Raw genomic sequence first — 24,923 nt, forward strand, 5'->3', positions numbered from 1 at the left:
TAGTTTGAGTAGTGCCATTAAAAAAGAAAATTTTAGGGACTCTTAGAAAAAAATGCCATTTATGTACTTAAATTTTTAATTAAAAACAAATTTATTATTAATTACAATATATAAAATATAAAATAAATATTTAACTATCCAAATAATTCATATATTATGTATCTAACTTAGATATGGTCTTACTACCATATCTAGTCACCTGCATTAGGTACTATGTTATGTTTATGTACTTTATGATACTTTGATTTGATATCCATAATATTGAAGATCCCAGTGAATTGCACTGTTTGTACTGGCGGTTTATCCCGAACTGTTTATGATGTACCCATTATATTAGATAGGTGACCACTTTATTTTGTATGTATAATATAATATAATTTAATAATTTTTGAACTGTTATTTTGTATTACTGGCCACTGTGGTTATCATAATACACTTAAGTACAGTAAAAAAAAAAATAACATGAACATTATTATTATTTTCAACAAATTAAACATAATGCTTAATAAAAACATGTTTAACTTTTAATGGACTTCTGCTTAATTACCGAGGTATAAGTAGATCTAAAATTTATACAATTCAACACATATATAATAATTTAAATTTGACTAAACAACAACAATATCATAAGTACCTACCTACACAAATTTCATAATAAAAGAAAATTTAAACAAATATTTATACAATTAAAAACAATAAATATATAATATTTATTACAAATTGTAACAGTTGTACAACAAAAATATATGTATAAAAAAATGTCACCAATATTTTATAGGAACATAAATTGCCTCAAACACACAATTATAACTTAATAGTTAACATTTTCACAACAATAATTATTTATAATAATTTGTAATAATAAAACCAAAAAATTGTAAATGCCTATAAATAATACATGTATAAAAAATAATAATTTAACCACCTATATTATAAAAATTTAATTTAATTGCTTATAATTTATAAATAAAAAAGTAAATAATGTTTCAAATTTTTGAACTGTATTGAATAGGTACTTTGAATAATCTAAGTACGCATACCATCACGATGGGCAAATATCTCTTTTTCCAGAAAATGATACTATAGACCTAATGCCTTTCATGGAAGTCTAGAATAAAGAAAAACTCAAATCAAATTAAATTCTTATAAGACTGTAAAATAAAATAAAAATTAAGAAATAAGTAAATTAAAAATGATTACCTTTTTTTTTGAAGTATTTAAATATTCTTTATACATTTCTGATCTTATATACCTCTGGTAGCTATCACTCTTCATTAAATGGTAAACATGAACCTAATTAATAACAATTAACTTATAATATAAACTTTTTAACTTCTACACTAACTAGTTTCTAACTAAATTGGATGGTCTATGTTCTGTTAATCATGTTGTGAACTCCATTCTTAATCTTACATAATGAAAATGTGCGATTACATACGGCAGCAATATCAAATGCCCATCTATCAGGGGCGGACATGTTCTTTCGGCTTAGTTCTCTTGACTGCGAGTCAATGTTTAATGAATCGCCACTTAAATACTCCGTCCAGATTTCTTCGGCAGCTTTAGGCACATCACTTTGTGGCAATTTCTTAAGATTCTGTACTGCTTCCCAAAATCTTTTAGGAAAAAATATTTATAAGAACAATTCTACACTATATTTTAAAACATATATGACATGTTCTTTAATATTCTTACTTTAAATTTTCACAACTAAATTCTTTTTCCAGGAATTTCGTAAAATGTTCCTTTCCAGCAGGATCAGCTAGAAGTTCTTTTAAACTAAAAGCCCATCGTTTTATTCTACGTACTGTAACTTCTTTCCTATATGAAAACAAAGAACTATTTTTAAAATGATAATTGTTTCTATTAAAGTTAATAATAAATAAAATTACGCACGAATGTTTGTCACAATCCCATACTTCAACATTATCCAATAACCAAGGGTTACTAAATTCTGGAGGTGTAAAAAATGGATCATATTCTGCATACTGTTCAAAATAGGTAATATATCTAGAAGAAAAAATATAGATTGTAAGTACATTGTAAAATTCAGTGTTATATTATACTATTATATGAATTGAATTAATACTAACGTGTCTGCAATTTTCGATAGTTTTATATTACGGCGATCAAGCTTTAGCCGCATTGCAGTTATGTCTTTTTTTATAGATTCAATGGTAGGTTTACCAATGTTAGTTTTTACTGGGAGCTGTATAGGTACTAAGCTGTTAATGTCTCCATTTGCCAAAGTAGATAATTCTTTATATCTCTTTAATTTCCTATAGTCAATTTCTGTTGTTATTATAGTACCAGGCTGTAAATAAATTCAAATATTATGTTATTTTAATCAAAAGCAATGCCATTTATTACCATTGGTCTATGCACATCCCAAAATGCACGTTCTTGACTATCTAATATTTTTCTTTCCATGCGATCTCTTTTTTTATCTACTTTACTTTGGGCCTCTGCTTGTAAAAATACAAATTCCCATTTTCGAGATAAAACTTTTTGAAGTTTTGCTAAGTTTTCAGCTTCATAATCGGCCAATTCTAAACGTGTTTTGTTTTGCATTGTCCTTTTGCACAGGTATACAGCTAAAAATAAATAAAAATGCTTATTATTTTAAATACTTTAATATTCAAAATTTTAAAACAATATAGTTTATTAGCAATTGAGATCAGACTTAGAGAAACAACTGATTCCTTCAAAACTGTATAAAACCGATGCCAGTACCAAACCTTTAACAAAATAATTACAAGGATCGGATGAATTCTTAATATGAATAATAGTTTAAGAGAATAGAAAAAATATCCATTATTTAAATAATAATAAGAAAAACAGAAAGTAGAAGTAATAAAATTAAAAGGTGCCATTTCTTATGTTATAAAATTATTATACAAAAAACATATTTATATCTTACCATAATCAGTATTTTCAGGGTCAAATATATTTGATGGCCAGTAATAAGGAGTCTGAAATAAATTAGTGAAAGTATTTTTATAAATCAAAAATAATAAAGATTATATAGTTACATGATATTAAATGCCTTAATTAAATATCAATATTAATTACCTCCTAATCAATATTACATGTAATTTAAATGTATTTAAACTTTGTATCAAAATACATACCTATAACCTAATGTAATGAAAAAATGATTTATTGTAGGTAAGCTATAATACTAGGTACACAGTAGTAATAAGTTAAATTTTGACATTTTTAGATAAATAACAAGTAATTCTAATAAATAAGATCTTATTTTTGGTAACAACAGATAAGTCAAACATTTATACTCTTTAATATTTAATATTTGGTATTTCACCCATTTTAATACAATTTAAGGTATATTTGATTTAAGCAGACATATTATATAACTCCAATACTATATTTATGATCTTAAAAGGTTAAATTGACTTAAATAATTGTGTTAATCTATATATAATAAAAATATTATTATGATCAATATGGAATAAGTAAATACTTGATTTTTATTGTTTACAAAGATATCATACTAAATTTGACATATAATTATACTATATTGTGATATAATTTTCATTTATCAGTTTAAATTTACTTTAAACAATGTTAATTAATTAATAATTTTTAAAACTATACTTATTTATACTTAAATTTAAAAAATTATAAATAGTAGATAAAAGAATTTATTTAAAAATGTTAAGGTTTTATTGAATAGTATTAACAAAAAAATTGAATTTTCGTGAAATCCTTTAAGTAAAACACATATTATATAGTATTTATTATATGCATAAAATATATATATTATAATATTGAATGCGTTTAATATAATGCTAAATTATAAGAATTATAACTTAAGGTATTAAAATCAAATAAATATTATTACATAACCCCTTTTGACCACGCATTAAAGGTTGATACAATCTATGATCAGTTGTAATTAGATTTTAATTTAATTTTTTTTTTACTATATATTATAGAGAATTGACAATTTTTTTCTATATGTCCCAATAAAAGTCCAAAAATACAAATTTATCCTGTAGTATTCTTTTAGCAGTAATTGACACATGCAATACTCACAGTATCCCAAACATTCTAATATGTTACTCCACATTATATTATATTTTTGTTTTAAAATTATTAGTTTGTTAGTATACAATATCAATAAATTGTAAATACTATTGTCTATTAGTATTATGGTATTATCTTTAAAAAAATTACTTATGCATACCTAGTATAAAAAAACAATACACAATATGAAAAATGATGCATATCTCATATCTTATACTTATACTATATTGATAAAATAACTGCTAATAATATGTTTTATAATAAGTTATGTCATTTATCTTAAACATTAACCGGGTAATTTATTTTAAAACTGTGTTTCACTAAACTAAAACAATATTATATTCATTATCAAGAGCTGTAAGATTACTATTCAATTAATTAAATATCACAGATTACTTACTTGAAAACGATAATAAGATCCATCATTCTTCACATTCAGAAAATGATCATCAATTGGGAACAAGTAACCATGCGATGACAAAAGATTTGCAAAGTATAACGCTTCAACTAAAATAAAATACATGGATTTAATATATTAATGTTAGTAATCCTTTATTGCCTATCATACAACCGATTAAATCTTTACCTTGATCATCAACATCCACATTCTTCATTATCCACAATATCAAATCGGTACCTAAAAATGAACCGTATCATATTATTATTATTGTCTATACAGTAAAATAACAAGAAAGTGTAAGAAAGTTACCGGTAAAGACAGAAGGCACTTTAGCTCTGAACTTATTGACGGTACGCACAGGAATGCCGGTGTTTTCATCCTGCATCCTGTCCATCAGTTGTTCCATCTAAAAATATGAGGTTTGAGTGCCAATGACTCCAATGGAGAAAATACAAAATGGTTTACTTTTTTGTAGACTATCTGGTGCTGAGTAATATTGTCTAGATCGGTCATGGAAGCCGCCGTGAGCGAAACGGTCGGCGTGTCGACGGCCACATTGCCATCGGCTTTTTGTTTCTTCCGTCTGGCTGACCGCTCCGAACCGATGACCAGGCTGCGGATGTATCGAAAGAAAAACGAATGAGCATCATCAATTGGCCAGTCTACACTGTCTACTATTTATATTATAATATATAGGTACGAATATAATGATGTAGGAAAGTGTTTTTTTTTTATGGGCATGTGGGACTCATCTGACGATACACGCAGTACCTATATAATATTATTACATTACGATCGTGTCTTTCGACATCGACGAGAGTTAGGTACGTACCTTTGTCCCATGGCTTTAAATATGTAGGAACATAGTATCCCTATCGGTTTTAACAGGACAATTAACATCTATGACGCCCGTGTATGGTGACTGCGTTCATTAAGGACACGACGGACAAACGCGTCGGGCGGGGGACGGTCGTGTGGCTGGCTGGCTGTCGGTCGGTCCTGGGCGGGCGGGCGGCCGGGCAGGCAGGCGGGCCGGAGGGATGGAGCGTTTCTGGTTCCGCGTTGCGATCGTGCAGTGTACTGGCGGGACGACGGCCGCCGTCTATGCAATGTGCGCGCGTTATACGACTGACGGGGAAACGGTGGCGGTTGCGATGACAATAATATTTGTTCGCCTCGCCGGAGCTGACTGAAAGTCGGTGCGGCAAAGGGATCGGCGCGGCGATGAGGCGGCGGACGACCGTCGAGAGAGAGAGCGCGCGCGCGTGCGAGGGACGGCCGCCGACTGCGGACAGCGCGCGCGCGGGACGACCGCTGCCGAGCGCGAACGCCGCCGCCGATCCCGTTCCGGCGGCGACGGTGACGGCACATCTTTCGAGACGACTTACTGCTCCGGCGGGCTAATTTTAAATCAATACCTACTCGGACAGTCGGACGGTGGAGCGCGCGCTGTCGGGCGGGCGCGATCCCCCCCTGCGGGGCCCCCCGTTTGGGGCGCGGTGTGGGTTCAGCAGACCGCTGTCGAGATTTCTCGCCGATTCGAACACTACAACGCATACGATGTACAATGGCAGCAACAGCATAAATAGCATAATAATAATTATTATTGATAAACAGTGAATTGAATTGTTTATAATATTACGTCGTCATTTCCGTTCACGAGTCTTGCCTATATAGTCGTAGTCTATAGGGGCGTATTTCTTAGGTCCGATCGGTAAGGTTGACAACTTTTTGGCACTCCAAGTTTCAGCAATGATCGAAAACTTTCAACTGAATGTATACATTAATTCTTAATTTTATCCCAATAGTTTATATCATAAATATATCATCAGGGCCGGGACGGCTCCAGAGACTCGGTTAAGTTAATATTTATAATAACATCATACCATAGTAAATTGTATATTATGATTATATACTTAATAGTATAATAGATAATATGCACATAACATATTGTATACTCGATACTTCCAACTACACACTCAAAACTCAAATACAAAATAATTTTTTTTTTTCACAATAAACAATTTTTTAGAAATTCTTCTCTTGTGGTGAGGGGGGGGGCGATCCTTAGCCCCAGTTGCTCATCGCCCAGTTCACCCTAAATTCGTCCTTGATATGTATATAAAATGTGTATAAAATACTAAAATGTAAATTAATATCAGAAGATTTCATTATGGATTTGTAACAGGTATCCGATCGCTGAGTATGTATTAAAAATATATTAGTACAATTGTACTTCAATTGAAAATGTATACGAATATTTTAATTATAAATTGTATAATAAAATGTTCTTTTTCTTGCCTCAAACGAATAAAAAATTACTACTACTTACTAGTCGTTTAGTCGACTAAAATACCTATCGACAATCCGACAGATGATTTCATTGGTGTAAACTTATTTCTGAAAGAAAAATATTTCAATTTGTGATGTATGATTAATTTATGGTAATCCATAATCACAAAAAAGGTAAGATAAAGTATAATTTAATATTAATATAGTGTTGGTTTTTTCTTGTGTGAATATAACAAACTTTATGTTCATGTACCTATAATAATTTATAATGTGTATTTTATAATTTTTTAAACTTGATAAGAGACGTCGAGATGAAGTGAAAAAGGAGGTGCATTTAGAAGTACACGCATAGGTGGAAAAACATAAATACACCATTTAGTTGTAATAGAAAGTATCACGGCTGTAAGTAGCACTTTGCACTGAACTTCGGTCTTCATCAGATAAAAATTTAACATGATCACAGCAGATAATTAGACTACATACATAGCCCGTTATACCATTATTATTATAATTATAATTATTAGATTATTATTATTATTATTTTTTTTTTTTTTGTTTAACCATTTTATCTACAGCCGTAGTAGAGAAAATTATAATACTAATTAGTAATTACTAATGACTTATAATATGAGTTATGGTAGAACGATAAATGATCCGTCTATAATCCGTCAATATCTTCGCGATAGTTGCTATTAGTTTATTGGTTTATTACACGTTTACCTACATAAATTGTATTATATAGGTAGTAAATACTAAATAGTGATATGGTAATAATTATTACGCAGTATAATCAGTATATTTTATTTTTATTATCTACAGCCACTCATGATGTATATTAATGCATTATTATTATTATATGGAGTAAGGACACGGGTCATTGACCGGACCGAATAGCGTGACCGATTCCTGTGGGGTTGACTTTAATTAATTATTTCTATTAACTCCACGCAATAAAATGGTTTTAAAAACGAAAATGAGATGTATAATCTATATTTATGTATATAAGTATATATTACTATGGGGCATGGGCGTAACGAGGGTGGGGAAAGGGGGCACTTGCCTACCCCGCGCCTCAAATTGAATTAAAAAAATTTTTATACATAATTATTATTGGCATTTTTATAATCTTATTTTAATTTTCCTCCTTGTTTTAAATCTTAGCTACGCCCATGTATATTACTTACTATATCCTTATTGCAAAGGTGCTACTTGTCAGGGCTGAGATTTTATAGAGGTAGTAGAGGTACCCACTAAAAGGCATGTGGCCCTAGCCCAAAATAAAATAAATTGTAATTTGATTTCTCTCTATATATTTAAAAAAAAACATTCTAGTTTTAATAAATAAACAATTGTAAACAGAACACGGGTCATGACCGAACATAATCAATCATCGTGATGACTGGTGGCGTAAAGTTGTGCGTGATGACATATTTGCATGTCCATCCTAACGACGATGGTTTGGATTCCAATATCTGTTGTGTGTCGATACAGTATAATATTATGACCATAGACCATATAGCAACTATAACTTATAAGTAAGTAGAAAGAAGGTTATTTTCGTTAATTATTCGCCGAGCTTACGGATGACGTCTTAAAGCGATGTACGACAATAAAAATTACAGTATAGTTATTACCACTGTCATTTACGATGATTGAACAGAAATGACATAATGAAGTATACAATTGTAATTGTAAAACTTTTCAACATTGTTGATTCGATAGTCGATTGTCGTGATAGATTATGAACGTGAAGAATGAAGATTATTTGAGGTATTAATATTATGCAATGGTATAATCGTCATGATAAACCATATACGTTTGGTTCGGGGCAGAGCTGGTGACACTGTGACAGACCCAAATATCATGTCAGAGATATTGCAAAATGCGAACGCGACACGCGTAAAATATATAGTCAAAATGCATTTCGATTTTCATGAATATAACAATAAAAAAAGGCAAACAAATGTAAAATACGTTCAATATATTTTATTGCACTTATTTCACAGCGTTAAACTTTATTATTCAATCGTATTCTATTGTTGTAAATTGCTAAAAATCAATGTTATAAGGAGCCGTCTGTACTCAAAAGACATATACAATTAAACACGTTTGTAAAATAAAATGTTAATTGTCACAAAATTTCAAATAAAAATCATTTCAGGCAAACTTACCAGATTTGCAAATTTTTTTTATTTTTTTATAAATTGTGCTATTCTAATAAACGTCATATACTGTTGTGATTGTATAGACACATGGGTATTATGATTTTTTTGAACCGCAAGTATCCAATAAATGAATTGTAATATTTTGGAAATTTAAAAATTAAATTCAGGGTTTGAGAGATGATATAGGTATATACCTTTTTTTACAGCAATCTCGGCCTAGGTACGCCTCAGCCGAATTTAACATAATAATATGATATTATATGTATAATACGCAGTACGCTGGCACACCGAGAGTTGAATTTATTACGCGATATTTTTGCGGCTGTTTAATAACCACATGTCGGCGGGATAGATGGATATTCGATCGTCTGCGATGTTATACTCAACATGTCTATTATGACGTGTACACTGTACATACACCTTTATAATTAAAATAGTGTTGGTTAATGTGGTTTTCGTTTCACACAATTTTTTTTTTTTAGCTATTGCCGTGAAATGTTTCTATTTTTACATTGTATCATAATAAATAATGAATCATATTACTGCGTTATATATTATCGTATTCAATATAGGTATGTATAAGTGTTGTAAACTTATAAATCTCGGTCGTGTCATTCTTTGGAAAATCGCATCATCGATATGGAATATGGTAATTAGTTGCTCCTCCGTCTGTTTAAAAGTCGGTTCAAGACACGTTTTTACCCGACTGCATTAGTTTTACTTAGTTATAAGAACTTGTTAACACGATAAACACGTTATTCACGGTGTCACTTTATATTGTATGATATTATAGCGAATACCTCGTAAATTAGACATTTGATTGCTACGCGATGCATCAACATTTCACGTTGACTCGTAAACATTTAACTTTGGGGAACTTTCAAAGTCTAGAATGATTTTATATACTTCACCAATCAGCGTGTTTAAACATGTATACATATTCGAAACAATACTAATGGAGACCGAGACTAAAGAACTTAATAATAACTCAAGTGATGAGTATCGATCATCATCATACTTCAATTTTCATTCATATATTTAGATACTTTACGATTCGAATTAATCTGCATGTCTGTGAATAAGTATTTATAATAACTTTACGTGCCACATAATATATATATATATATAGGTATGTTAAGTACAGATTTTCTATAAATATTTAAGAATTTTCAGCATGATGGTTGACATCGTGAATAACTTACATCTTATGTAATAGATGAACATATTATATTAAATTTTTGTTATTTTTTTAATTTAAAATTAATTGTATGATAATATGATTAAATAGATAAAAAGGTAAAATATTTAAGAAACTGAAAGAAAAATTAAAAACTTTATTCGATGATATATTATTAGGGAAATTATAATTATACATGTATTATACCTAAAATGATGACTATTTTGTATCCAGTATGGTTTAAAGTAAATACAAAATGTACAAATATAGCCCATAAGTTGTATCAATAATCATAATTTTGTAAATTGTAAACTGAATACGGGTCATGACCGCAAGTAATCAATCATCGTGAAAACTGATGACGTAAAATAGTGCGTGATGACGCATTTGCATGTCCATCCTAATGTAGTAATGTGAATAGTGAATACCCAAAAATTCAATACGTAATCATTATCGACATTTGTGTATACTTGAGTACTTTGTTTTTACTATTTTGTAGATTGTGCATAAAATATTTAAATGTACAATACCTACATATAGTTACATAATACATATTACACACATATTTCTGTCTTCTAATACATATTATTGTGTAATAAAACTGAGACTGTAATATTATTATTATACCATAGAATAGAATATTTTAAGGGCTTTGTCATTATCAACTCTTTCGAACAGATATTTTAGTTTTCATTGTCGTAATTTTACCCCTTTAAAATAAAATATTAATTACAGAGGGCAGACTTGAAACAATTTACTATCACTTAAATATTTGAACACATTTTAAGATATTTATAGGCTATGGAAATTTCAAATTGTAGAGTTTCATTTTAATATATACGACAGTTTAAACTCTAAACTTTAGAGGTTCGAAATAAAAGCTTGAAACTAATACAAGATATCACATGGAACATTTATCTATGTTGGTTTTATGACTTACTGAAAAAACAAAACGCGTTAAAGTCACGAATAATATTGCACTCTATTTTTTTTTTTTTTTAATGCATACATTTAATACAAGGTTGCACATAACTTATAAGTTTTTTTTATTGCAACCAAAAAAGTTCAAATTGTTTACATTTATTTTTTTTTTTTAATTACAATCAGTTTTAATACAGCAGTAGTGTAGTTCCGCGCCCACTAAACAATGCACAACCCAACATACAAGGTTTCTTATCACAATTTACAAATTATTTTTTCTATGATCGTAAGAAAAACCGTAGATAATATTAAATATAAGTGTTCCGGAAGGTGGCGAAGCACTTATTCTACATTTAAGGAAAGCCAGGAAAATTTTTTAACAAGACGAGAATAAATCTGGAATGCACACGGCAACTGGCAAGAATATCAGTTAACACATCGTACGGCGGACCTACGAAAAAGTCACCTGGGAGTTTGGACACCTATTACAGTATTACTTATGTGATCGAGAGCCGTGTGTTCTACAGAATCATTTTCATCTCGTAGTACATTTTCCTAGCTTTCCTCATATGTAGGTTAAGTGCTTCGTCACCTTCCGGAACACTGTCAAATAAAATAAAAACCACGCGAGGGTAAACGATTCAGCTTGTTCCGCCATCGCACGAAAAATAGTCATTTGGGAGTGTTCAAACGAAGTTCAAACGCGTATGTGATGTGCTTTTATTGACTCTCAAAATCATTGTCATTGCTCCATCTTGTGGTTGCTTTCTAATATTAACGTTTAGCGCCTGTTATACGTTTAAACGCAACCGAATATACGGGGTTTCTTATCAGTTATCACTAGTCGTCAGTAAACACAAACGCACGTGTAGTTTTTATTTTTTACTGGACAAAATCTAACATAGGTATTATTATAATTTACAAGTCATGATTCTCAACTTTTTTTACTCTCATTAGTAAATTTGAGAATTTACTAAAATACCTATTTATATTTGAAATGTCATAATATGTCCGTGTTTTTAATAAATCAAATAAACTCGTATAGTTTCATGTCGTATTGATAAAGCTATAATATACTGTAATAATGATCGAGCCGGAATTGTTTAATTTCAAACCGCCTTTAAATAAACATGTGTATGTTCAAAAGCGTTGGGATAAATTACTAGAAAATATTGACGAATGCGGACTCACCCATTCTGTAAGTATTTTAATGATTCATTAATTAGTATTTCTGATATTAAATTAATGGAAGATTGTGGTTTTTTGATTAATTTTTGTATAATTTAGATTTCGGTCGTTTTGCCGGACACGATTTTCATTCCAAGTTATATTGAAAATATATTTACTGAAAATGGTCAATACTACCTGATTAAAAATGTTACCCTATGCTCATTAATAGATCCTGGATTTATCACGTCTTTTGTGAAAAACGGTATTATTATTACTTAAAATGTCATTGTATGAGTATTTCTATGATGTTTGCTTGTGTGGATACAAATATAATTAATATATAATGCAATGTATTCATCTTAACAATAGTTATATTACTTAATAGATAGTTTGACATTTTTGTCAACTAATGATTTAATCGTTTGCTTTATACAATATAATATTTTATAAATTTATATAAATTATGCTAAATTTTAATTGTTAAGGTAATGTTTATGCAATATCTCTGAATACTCATATTGATGCTGAAGACTGTATTTCAATAACAAATAGTAATTTACTACAAATGTCTTTAATTCAATCATCCTATCAGAGTATATGTCTACCAGTAAAAGACTCAAGTAAGTTTAATACTTTGATTATATTTATATATTTATTTTAATTTACCTATATTAAACTTGGAATTCTTAAGTGTTTTTTCTTTTTTCTTTTTAAGAAATTACATTGGATTTGAAAGCATTAAAATTCAGTAGTAAATCCTATCAACGGATCAAGGAGAGTTTTGAACGTTTTCAGACTAAGTTTGACATGCTTGTTTGCTGGGAATCCAATGGTGAGCAGTTGTTTGTCATTTATTAACAATATCAAATATATTAACCAGGTATATTTTGTCAAAATGTATTTTAGATGATGATGTATGTCCTTCATCAATAGCTTCATATTTTAATAAAAATGGATTTGAATGTCAAGAATGTAATCCACGATCAATTACAAGCAGAAAATATAATATGACCATCCCAACAGGCACTGATGATTTTGGACTTCTAGATACTTGGTTATCATATTTTTCCTTAGATATAAAAATGTGAGAACATTTTTTTAAGATGGTTTTTTATTATAATTACTCATTAATAATTAATAATAACACGCATGCATAAGTATATGTTTTATTTTGTAGTAATGTTACTTTTGATGCTATTTAAGTTATCCAAAAACATTTCCTAAATATTTATAACTTTATGTAGTAGTTCAAATAATTTGATTTCAATTGATTGAGAATGCAATTTTTAATTGATATTTTCTATTTTAAAATGTATTCACAATTAATTTTAATAAGAGTTTATGACGTTTATGTAGTATTAACATAATTAATCATTATAGATTTATAACTTTTTTAGCGATGATAAAATACCCAGTATTTTACCTGATGGAAAGTTAACGAAATCAAACTCTCGCAATGTTGGTCAAGTAACTGAAATTGTGTGGACAGGGTTTTTTAATAATCAAAAAGTTAAACTCTTGTTAGAGAAATTCAGGTAAATATTCTTAAATCCTGTTTGAAACTTACTATTGAATTATTCATATAATATTTTATTACAGGGAATTTCAGGAAAAAGAAGGGAAGATATACTGGATAGCAATTCATTTGGAACCTTTTTCAAACTCACCATATCCATGCACTCATCGAACAATTATATTAAATCCCGATGAAAAATATTCTGTTTCTTATTGCACAAAATGTAAAAAATGTTGAATTTAAAATTTGTATTGTATTTTTATTATTCCATACATCGTCATGGGTAAATAAATCGTTTTATCAAAATGTGTTGATAACGTTATTTATTATCTTTTATCAATTTTATTCAAATTTTCAAAACAAATTTAAAGACGACCACGATTGAGTTTGTTGTTATTCGTTTATACTCAATTTATGACATATTAGTGGTACGTTTATCGTTCTATTAAAAATGCCTTTAATATTGATGGTTGGTTTACCAAGTAGTGGCAAGACGACAAGAGCTCGTGAAATTCAGAAATATTTCACTGAACAGCACAAAGAAGTTATTTTGATATCTGATAATGAAATAATTTCAAAAATGAATATGGACAAGAATGTTTTGTATTTAGGTAGTTATAAATTAATTTATTAATAATATACCATTTAAAATTTTTATTTTGGTAATTGCAAAATCATTGGGTATGACCATGTAGGTAAATGATGGATATCAGTTGATCAATGCTGATGTTTCGGCATCTTACCTATTGTAATTTTTAGAATTGTAGTGTGTGACAATACAAAATCTTCTAATATATGAGTTAGCTCAGAATATTTGAATAATAAAATAATGTATATATTTTTAACTTGCAATATTTAAATTTATTAATATTTACAGAAATGAAGAAAGAAAAAGATCTCCGGTCAAAGTTGCATTCTGATGCATTGAAGTTAGTATTATATTTCTTTGTAAGTTGTAGTTATAAACAACTAATTCAAAGAATTTGGTCAATAAATTACATATTAAGTTACATTCGAGTCAATTATGTTTAATAATACTTTATGTTATACAATCAATTATAAGGCATATTAAACTGTGGCCATACCATGATAAAATTCAATTCTACTCATCATTTATTCTTTGTCCCAGACCTCATCCACGATAATGTTAAACTAATCAAGTAATAATTTTAACTGTTATAGGAGTTTAACCAAAGAAAATGTTGTAATATTGGATTCTGGAAATTTTATAAAAGGCATGTTTACTGTTTAGTATTTATTTTGTATTTTTATTTATCTATAATAATACTGTAAAATAAAATGTGTATAATTCAAAATTTTTCATTTGTTAGGATTTAGATATGAATTGTATTGTTCTTCTAAAAGTTTGAGTACACCAAAGTGCTTAGTTGTATGTGATATTTCGACTGAAAAAGCTTGGGAGCTAAATGAACGCAGACCTGAACAAGAAAAATATGTTAGAAAAACATTTAATGATCTTGTTATGAGATACGAAGAACCAAATCATTCAAATAGGTTAGTTGACTAAAATATTTTTTATTGTATTTAGTAAATTAAGTAGGTATTAAATAAGATGAATATGTACTTAGATGGGATTCACCATTGATAAATTTACAATTGGATGACACTTTGCCTGGCGAAGATATTCGAAAAGCTATTTTTGAAGTTGCTGCTCCTGTACCAAATCAATCAACAATAAATGTAAGAACATACAAATATAGAAACCATTTTATATGATTGATAAGTTATCTAATCATTAATTTTTTAGTATAAAATTAAAACTTGAAGCAAATTTCAAACCTAATTTTTAATAATATTTTCATATAATTTTATTGTTTAATCAAATATCTTTTTCTTAATTTGAGTTTTTAGTCATGCCTATTACCAAACAAAATATTTACATAAATAATAAATTTAAATACTTTTACTCTTACAATTAAATTAACCAATTATTAATAATTGAAAATTAAGGTTTAGAGACTTTAAAAATTACTCAGTAAACTAATAACTACCATTATTTATTAACTTTTTAGTCAAGTTTTTTTTTTTAATAATGAACAATTTGTTTGAAATTATATATAATTTTAATTATGTTTTATTTGTATTTTTGTTCATAACAGGCTCCATTAAATTCCAGTTCATATTTGTATGATTTAGATCAAAAAACACAAGAAGTAATTAACGTAAGTATAAAAAGATTTTTTTTTTAATTTTGTCTTTTAGTAATCATTAAATCAAATTATGGATATTATTATATTATAATCAATAATAGCTTTTTTTGTTTTTGATTGTATTTTTCAGTCAATTATACAGTTGAAGAAACAAGGTGTGGAAGGAGAAAATATTGAATTAGTAGATTATGAAGGAAAATATTTGAACAAATTGGACAAAAGCATTTCATTAGTGCAGCTTGCTAAGTCTAGGAAACAGTTTCTATCATATGCCAAAAGCCACGTTTCAGTTACAAATGATCAATCAAATATTGTTAACATGTTTATACAATTCCTGAATAACACTGTTACTTGTTGACAAACATTATTATAATTAATTTTTTCTTTGGACGAGTTATGATCACAAGTTCCTTTTCAATTCATATGATGAAACTACATCTTGCTTTATATATATTATATGGTCTTACACTGTGAGGGCCATATGTACTGAATTTATTCCCATGTAATGGGTGGATCATTGGGAAGAAAATTTGGGGATGAGTAATCTGATTTAAGATTGATTACTAAACGTTTTACTATGTTTCAAATAGAATTGTAAATGTTGAATTGATAACTGCTTTGACTAATTTGCTGAACTTCCCTGACTTTGTTAGATAACATGGTCTGGTCAGCATTTGTGATTTATGTTTCGTATATCGAACACCTAACATCTATTTTATATAATGTTATTTTTTTTGTTTTCAATAGTATTCAGTGTTCAGTATTTCAGTAATAACTTTTTATAATCAATGGTTTTATTTGTGTGATTTAACATTAATAAATTACATGATTTTTTATTACATTTATTAAAGTCATAATTTACATTTCACAATATGTATAAAAGTTTATAATTTGTTAATACTATTTAATGTTTCACAAATAGGTACCTACTTAAAATAATTTTTGCAGACAACACAGTACCTGTTTATTTGACATATAAAATTATTATAATTTATAAATTTATAAATATTGATTATTTTGAATTTTGATGTATTTTTTATTAAACATCAACTGTTTATCTTAAATACTACAAACCTGTTCCAAATTTTCTAGTGTATTGTGTTTAGTTTTATCACACGATTCTGTTTATTGAATGAAAAACCTGAATCTCATTACAAGTTGTTTTATTACCAGGGGGACATAACCCTATGTCCCTATTATGTTGTCTAAAGTCTTAATTGAACTCATAAACATTAATTGTAGTACAAGTTCCTAGCCCTAAATCTGTCAAATAAAATGTTCTTATATAGTTGAACATTGAAACAAAACAAAAATAATATTTAATTTTACAGTATTAAGTTAATACGAATAGGTATATCAGGTATATGAGTAATTTTATAATTAGGTAGTATTATACTATTCATACTATTAATTATGCACAATAATATTCTCTAGGTATCATCCTTATATACCTAGTTATAATTTATATTATTATATTAGTTACACATTTACATAAATAAAGGTATTAAAAAAAATAATAATTTCTTAAAAATCGTGGAATTATTTTGTTTACGAATTGTGTGAGCTTTTTTTTGGGTGAGGCCAATCGCGGACGTTTCGCCCCCGCCGTCTCGTCTTCGTAAAAAAAAACCAGTAGTCCCCGGACATTTCGTCCTGGAGAGTAATAAGCCATAGGACGTTTGGTTCCCGGTATACTTTGATAATCTAAACAGGTACAGTAATTTTAAATGAACAATTTAATGTTTAAATTACAATATCACAAAATTACAAATATATAATCTGCAGTATTCATAGGTACAATATAAAATGCAAATAGTCAAAATTTAAATAAATCACAATTATATTTAGTCGTATTAACTTTCATAAAAATAAATAAATGTTTAGGTCAACAATTCAAAATAAAAATTAAATTTAAAATATTTCAATCTAGATAAATCATTTGTAACAATCATATCATAGTGTTTCTAATGTTTCTATACATGCAATTTTTTTTTTTTTAATTAGAAAAGTTTAAATTATAACATAATTAGTGTACCTATAATAAATAAACTACTTTCGATACACGGCATGCAATTCGGACAAACCCCTTTATGAGGTGGCATGCAATTCGGATGCAGCCAAAATATGCCGGGGACCAAATGTCCTATGGCTAATAACCCTCCGGAACGAAACGTCCGATCTAAATAATCGCTGGAAACGAAACATCCGTAGAATTTTTTTTTTTACGGCGGCGAAAAGTTCGTTTACTGGGGGGAGGCATGGCATTTTTTCTACAATTTTATCTGACGATCTGACCCTGTATTTTCATTGTATTTAGTTTATTAAAATACGAAATATTTTGTTTTTAGTTTTTTTTTAAGAAAAACTATTTCAATTGTCCATAAATAGCTCAATAAAATTTAAAATATTTTAAAAGTTACCTATATAGCATAAGTATATTAGTGTTATTATTATATAAATTATAATTATTCAGTGAAAATTTTAACTTTCAAGTACTGAAGTACCTATCTACAGTTTTTCGTAATTGAATTACAACAGGATTACAATCAAAAATCGTTTTTGTTTAAAACTGGTTATGTGGAAAAATTCCTGTTTTCCTTATTTTTGCTTTGTTTTCCAAATTGTTTCGAAAAGTACTTTGTATTACAATTTTGACCTCCTGAACGCATTGAATAGATTTACTTTCCTATCAGGGGAGATAGGTACTAAACATGACAAAATATTTGAATACAATTTTTTTAGTGGGGTTGGCTCATAGTTAGCGACATCGACGTTATTATAATAATTACAGAACAATAATAATTATAATAGACCCTCTCCATAATAGTATTCGCAGACGTCGCCGATGTAAAACGACGTTACACGATGTCTATTCCATTATGATCTGTATCAAAACCGCAGCACGCATACCTGTTGTCATCGTTATCACTACAATTTACAATTGCCACTTGCCGAAGTGGTGCGCGAGGTGTATGACGTCTTGCGGTGTTGTAGTAAGTCTAAATTTGAGTTTTCTTTAGATATTTTTCTAAAATTAAGTTTTATTGCTCTCTGTAACTTTACTGATCCGTTAAATTTATGTTTTCTTTTGTCCTTAGGATATCCATAACATTTAAGTTTCATACCTGTGTTGTATATCGTCATCAGAAATCATGATCCGGTCCAACATGTTAAAAGTAATAATTTAATTAATTACATAATATTAAAATAGAAAATCAAATTATCTGTGGATATAAAAATCCTTCATGTTAACTAGGTTTTCTGCAATGAGTGGTTGTTGCTATCAATATGCTATTAATGCAATATCTATATGTTCTCATTTCATGTATTACATAATGTACCTACAAATAATTTTTTTTGTTTTATATAATTTATTATTGAGTGGGTAATCTTATAAGCAATACAAATTGGAATTGACTTGTAGCCTCTGTGGTCAATTTCTTCTTGATTGGTAACCTAATCAATTATAATTTGTCATATTATTTTACGAAGTACAAAAAAAATAAATATATTTCCATCTTAAAATACTTAATAAATACCTACTTAATACTTTAGTAATTAATATTATTTTAGATAAATCAGTAAGTATTTATTTTTTTAATTTTATACTTGTTTCAATTAGTATAGGTACAATAGTTTATGTTTATCATGTTTATTATGTACATATTTTATGCTACTTGACATTTACCACTTAGATATAAATTATTTACAAGTTTATAACGGAAGTTATTGATAAATAATATAAGGATTTACATTTTCATGATGTACAACTTAAAAGTGGTTTTTAGAGCACGGTACCTTCTAATAATGTTAATATGCTATTACAGAATTTATTTTAACATTTAAAAAATGAAAATATTTATATTTCTATGACAGTACATCCATTTTATTAGAATACATATTATATATATATATATATATATATTTATTATTCTTTTATTTATAACACTTAGTATTAAAAACAGACTATATAATATCTAGATATTTGGTATTTTGAATACTCATAACGCATCTTAATATTATATATCATTAGAGTATAGTAACACCCATTACATCATAATTGTTTAAATTATTTATAAATAATGTTGTTAAATAGGTAACTATAAATTTAAAATTGGTATAATATGTTATATACTTGGAAACGGGAAAAAATTATCATATCCACATATTTTAGAACCTTCCTAATTAGTTAATAGTTAATAGTACATCAAATGTAATCCTTAGTTATCTACATTGCTCGTAAAAATAGGTACCTGATTTTTACATAGTTCTATTATTTGTTTATCTTATCTAAGACCAGAGGTTATATATCATTAAAAAAATAATTGAAAGACGTCAAGATTCAAGTCTAACAATAATTAATACCAAATTTATTTAATTTTATCAGAAAAATGTATTTCAACAAGCAATTAGATTTAATGCAACATGCAGTGCCATTCCAAAAGTTCCAATGTACATTGATGGAAAGTTTGTTGAATCAAAAACAAATGATTGGATCAATGTGCATAATCCTGCTACAAATGAAGTAATCTTATAACTTAATTAATATATTTGAATATTTTCATTTTATAACTTTTAATCAACTTTCTTAGGTTATTTCTAAAGTACCAAAATGTACACAAAGCGAAATGGAACATGCAGTAGAATCATCCAAAGCAGCTTTTAAATCATGGTCAAAAACTTCTGTGATGAGAAGACAACAAATAATGTTTCGTTATCAGGAAATCATTAAAGCTAATATGGTAAATTTATTTTGATAGTGTTAATTTCATTTTTCAATTTAAAAACGTTCTAATTTAATTCTAGAAAAAATTGGCAGAGAATATAACTAAAGAACAAGGCAAAACATTGATTGATGCAGAAGGAGATGTAACTCGTGGGCTGCGTAAGATTTGCAAAGTTTTATTTATTTGTAATATACTAATCACAAATATAGAGCTATGTCAGTTAAATGATTATATTGTTCTCCAGAGGTTGTTGAAAATTGTTGCAATTTTACCAGTTCAATTATGGGTGAATCTTTACCATTAGTAGCTACTGATATGGACATACATTCCTATCGCGAGCCTCTTGGAGTGACTGCTGGTATTGCTCCATTTAATTTTCCTGCAATGATACCCTTATGGATGTTTCCTGTTGCAATTTCTTGTGGAAACACATTTGTTATTAAGGTAAATAGATGTATTTAAACCTAATTATCTAGATGTAACAGATGTACAGGTGTATTTGTTTGTTAATATAGCATTTGTTAAGTATTACTTTTCTGAAAGATTATTGACTAATTAAAAAGATTGTTAAATTATTGTTTGGTATGTCATAACTTTATTGAAGATAAAATAAATTGTCAATGTCAAAGTTTTAATTAATAATATTTTAAATGAAAAAGTATTAATTTTTTTTTTAAAATTATTATTAGCCTTCAGAAAGAGTACCTGGTAATTGTATGATGCTTGTTGAAATGTTATCGGAAGCTGGCTGCCCACCTGGTGTTGTGAACATTATTCATGGAAGTGTAGATACTGTGAACTTTATCTGTGATGCACCAGATATTAAAGCAATTTCATTTGTTGGTGCAAACACTGCGGTAATTTTTAGTTGTATAATATGTAATAGTCTTTTACATTTAGTTTTATTGAATGCTAACATATTTTGTGTAGGGTGAACATATATTTACCCGAGGTTCTAAAAATGGTAAAAGAGTACAAAGTAATATGGGTGCAAAAAATCATGGTGTCATAATGCCTGATGCAAACAAAACTAGCATGTTGAACTCATTAGTTGGAGCTGCATTTGGAGCAGCTGGACAACGGTGTATGGCATTAAGTACTGCTGTGTTTGTTGGTGAAGCTAAAAATTGGCTTCCTGAATTGAAAAGTCGTGCTGAAAATTTACAAGTCAATGCTGGTAAATAAATTGAATTAATCAATGTTAGTTTTTGTTTTAGTTATTGCTAATTTACAATTGTTATTGATTTATTAAAACTAAATTTAAGGCCATATTCCAAATACTGATGTTGGCCCAGTTATATCACCCGAAGCAAAAAATAAAATCCACAGTTTAATTCAATCTGGTATTGACGAGGGAGCTAAAATTCTTTTGGACGGAAGAAACATAAGTGTGCCCGGCTATGAAAAAGGAAATTTTGTTGGACCGACTATTCTTACAGATGTGAAGGTAACTACTAACATTATAATGATTAAATTATTTATAATAAATTTAAGGCTAAATCCATTTTCCACCATTCTTTTCAAAAAGTATGTCATAGGAGAGAATGTTCTCTCATTCATAATTTTATGTTATTTGTTATTTTTATGATAAAAGTTTGTTTTTGAACTATACATTGTTTTTATTTACTATGTTTTACAATATAGCCACATATGAAATGTTATACCGAAGAAATATTTGGACCAGTCTTGGTATGCTTGACTGCTGATACTTTAGATGAAGCATTAGACATTATTAACTCAAACCCATATGGTAATGGTACAGCTATATTTACTACAAATGGAGCAACAGCTAGAAAGTTTACTCATGAAGTCCAATGTGGCAATGTAAGTGTATTGTAATTTTTATTTTGAAATGTAATATTTGATAATGGTATATATTTATATTTCATTTAGGTTGGTGTAAATGTTCCTATCCCAGTTCCATTGCCAATGTTTTCATTTACTGGTACACGAGGCTCATTTTTGGGACAAAATCATTTCTACGGCAAACAGGTATGATGTGTTATTAGTTTTAATTTAAAATTATATAAGAATGTATGTATAACACATTTCTCACATTGTGATTTGTAATTTTATTTAAGGGTTACCACTTTTTCACGGAATTGAAAACGGTTACACAGCTTTGGAAAGAATCTGATGCCACAGACACCAAAGCAGCCGTATCTATGCCTGTGATGCGATAATTTTTTAATATAAGGCTGATATCTTACAGAGTTTAATATAATCTTGTTTTTGTTGTCATAATTTTTAATAAAAGAAAATTTTACAAAGTACAATTTTTGTCAACTATTTCAAAGAAATATTATGTATATTGTATTTACACAGATTATCTTACAATTGACTTAGTATTTTATTTTTGGCTTAAAGAAATAAAAATGAAAAGCTTTATTAAAAACTTAAGAAAAATATCAAGTATTCAGATTATTATTTTTAGTATTTAAAAGGAAACACTTTCACATTTATACTTATGAGGACATCATATCTGCATGTATCTTCTTCGTATTATTAACTCGTAATATCATAATATTACCATACTATTGAATTTTACCGTAACTGATTATAAATACTAGCAATGCTTTAGTATTATATGAGTCTAGAAAAGTAAAATATTAATATTTAAAAATTATTATAACTTCTTTAAAAATTAAAATATTTTAAAGACCAATAAGAAGACACAAATAATATTAATATCTTTATGTGTAATAATAGATCACTTTAATACCTAATACATAAGTTAACAACACAAAATTAAAACAACTGAATGTAAATTTGCAATTTGCCATATTATGTACCAACTTGTAAGATGAAGACAACATGTAGGTGAATACTCTTTTTGAATAATTTAAATAAATAATTAATAAAATTTCTGAGTAGGTATCTAGGACTAAATGCTGATAAATTACAATTAAGTTTCCTAGATGACAATGTTAAAATTTAAAAACAGTTATATCGTATTTAAATATTTTATGATTATTTTTTATTCATAGCGTTAGTTAATAAATTGGCCACTAAAAGTAATAATAAAAAAATAAAAAATAAATAAATAAATCATCCTTGTACAGTGTACTTTTTAACACTAATAATAGGTCATCATAATTCAATCTGTAATGCATTTTATTATTGCACATATTACATTAAGTTGGCCACTCAATTTGTATAAAACAATTTTAAATAAATACCTAATAATAAAAACTATAAAATATAATATACTAATATAATTTTGAAATATGTAAATGCCTCCTTAAGGTGTGATATAAAACACATTTTTCGAAAAGAGGTGGATGAGAAGGAGCAGCACACGTTGTCCCTGATTCTGGTGAATTGATTTCCGACAAATTTTCAATAGTTATAAATGCAATATAAATGAATTTAGATGCACCATGCAAGATAGGTATTCCCAGTGGCGTATTTATGGGGAGGGGGCAAGAAGGGCAATTACCCCGGGCAGCACTTTTTTTTTTTGGGGGGGGAGGCAGTAAATTTAACTGGAAACTTTTTTTTTTTAAACAAGTTTATGTTGCACTATTTCGTAAATAGATAAGAAAATAAATTAATACATTTTACAGTTTGCTTTGATTATTTTTTTGTCATGGGTACTACTGAGAGTACCTACCTTCGATTACGATATTCAACATTTTAGGGCACTGGGTAGATTTTAGATTCTGCACGAAGTGATGAATGTATTGATTTTACAATGATATGTGTGTTTTTTTTTTGTTGTGTCTATGCGTATGTGTATACAGCATAACTTATCGAAACAAAGCTTCAATTTCAAACTTTAGGGGTGATTACCGATGATAAAGTGAATATCTTAGGTATATTATAGAGGTCAAAAATAAGAATTTTTTAACAGTTTTCAAAAAAAATTGGGAGAAATAAAAAAAAAGTACCTAACGGAAACTCTGGAACTTTTACTCAATACCTGCAGTTTTCGACAAAACAATTTTTTTTATCAAACTAAAAAAAAACTCGCTGTAAATACTTGAAATTTTCACCAAATATTTATATTAATGTAATCCATATACAGTTAAATTTTCAAAATATTTTGTCTTTATTTGAGTTATTTATAGATGGCTGAAATTTTAGATTTTTCTGAGTAAGTTTGAAGTGTCGATAAAAAAATGTTGGGTTTCCAAAATTACTTGAAAATTTAATACAAGGATTCTCCTAAGTTATTTTTATTATTGAAATTAAAAAAAATCAAAAATTGTTAATCACAATTTTTATTCACGTTTATTTTAAAGTTCAAATCGCGAAAATTTGCAAGTAATTTTGTCGTTGAATATTCATAAAATTTTTTGTATTTATATCAAAGGTTAAAAAATTCAACACCAAGT

General features: G+C 28.1%; 4 protein-coding genes across 7 annotated transcripts; 3 read left to right on the forward strand and 1 right to left on the reverse strand.

Annotated features, from left to right (window-relative positions):
- Positions 1–58: 58 nt before the first annotated feature.
- LOC114128813 (regulator of G-protein signaling 7-like) lies at positions 59–5,829 on the reverse strand. 4 transcript variants are annotated; one of them, XR_003592784.2, is made up of 13 exons: positions 5,280–5,825; positions 4,913–5,060; positions 4,757–4,853; positions 4,634–4,684; positions 4,448–4,554; positions 2,921–2,972; positions 2,371–2,594; positions 2,094–2,314; positions 1,897–2,010; positions 1,696–1,839; positions 1,414–1,616; positions 1,201–1,293; positions 59–1,108 (listed from the first exon to the last, which is right to left on the reverse strand). XR_003592784.2 is itself a non-coding variant. In XM_027993395.2 (13 exons), the coding sequence occupies exons 1-13, from the start codon at positions 5,345–5,347 to the stop codon at positions 1,043–1,045; spliced, it is 1,563 nt and encodes a 520-aa protein (XP_027849196.1). In that variant the 5' UTR covers positions 5,348–5,819; the 3' UTR covers positions 59–1,042. The 4 variants fall into 4 exon arrangements, 3 of the variants coding, with proteins under 3 accessions (XP_027849196.1, XP_027849197.1, XP_027849198.1); XM_027993395.2 differs by having other exon boundaries at positions 1,439–1,616; positions 5,280–5,819; XM_027993396.2 differs by having other exon boundaries at positions 1,439–1,616; positions 1,696–1,821; positions 5,280–5,815.
- A 6,028-nt stretch (positions 5,830–11,857) lies between these two features.
- LOC114128816 (ribonuclease P protein subunit p40-like) lies at positions 11,858–13,994 on the forward strand. The gene is made up of 7 exons (XM_027993400.2): positions 11,858–12,200; positions 12,290–12,434; positions 12,658–12,792; positions 12,888–13,004; positions 13,079–13,256; positions 13,570–13,707; positions 13,772–13,994. The coding sequence occupies exons 1-7, from the start codon at positions 12,087–12,089 to the stop codon at positions 13,923–13,925; spliced, it is 981 nt and encodes a 326-aa protein (XP_027849201.1). The 5' UTR covers positions 11,858–12,086; the 3' UTR covers positions 13,926–13,994.
- Positions 13,995–14,030: 36 nt separating this feature from the next.
- LOC126554062 (protein KTI12 homolog) lies at positions 14,031–16,223 on the forward strand. The gene is made up of 7 exons (XM_050209177.1): positions 14,031–14,299; positions 14,566–14,617; positions 14,871–14,923; positions 15,020–15,203; positions 15,278–15,389; positions 15,809–15,871; positions 15,990–16,223. The coding sequence occupies exons 1-7, from the start codon at positions 14,140–14,142 to the stop codon at positions 16,215–16,217; spliced, it is 852 nt and encodes a 283-aa protein (XP_050065134.1). The 5' UTR covers positions 14,031–14,139; the 3' UTR covers positions 16,218–16,223.
- Positions 16,224–18,706: 2,483 nt separating this feature from the next.
- On the forward strand, positions 18,707–22,862 carry LOC126554048 (probable methylmalonate-semialdehyde dehydrogenase [acylating], mitochondrial). The gene is made up of 12 exons (XM_050209165.1): positions 18,707–18,852; positions 18,958–19,035; positions 20,247–20,384; positions 20,452–20,601; positions 20,666–20,744; positions 20,831–21,030; positions 21,276–21,443; positions 21,517–21,763; positions 21,852–22,033; positions 22,231–22,410; positions 22,480–22,578; positions 22,668–22,862. The coding sequence occupies exons 2-12, from the start codon at positions 19,012–19,014 to the stop codon at positions 22,767–22,769; spliced, it is 1,569 nt and encodes a 522-aa protein (XP_050065122.1). The 5' UTR covers positions 18,707–18,852; positions 18,958–19,011; the 3' UTR covers positions 22,770–22,862.
- The last annotated feature ends 2,061 nt before the right edge of the window (positions 22,863–24,923 follow it).

This window comes from Aphis gossypii, chromosome 1 (assembly GCF_020184175.1).
Source record: "Aphis gossypii isolate Hap1 chromosome 1, ASM2018417v2, whole genome shotgun sequence".
NCBI lineage: Eukaryota > Metazoa > Arthropoda > Insecta > Hemiptera > Aphididae > Aphis > Aphis gossypii.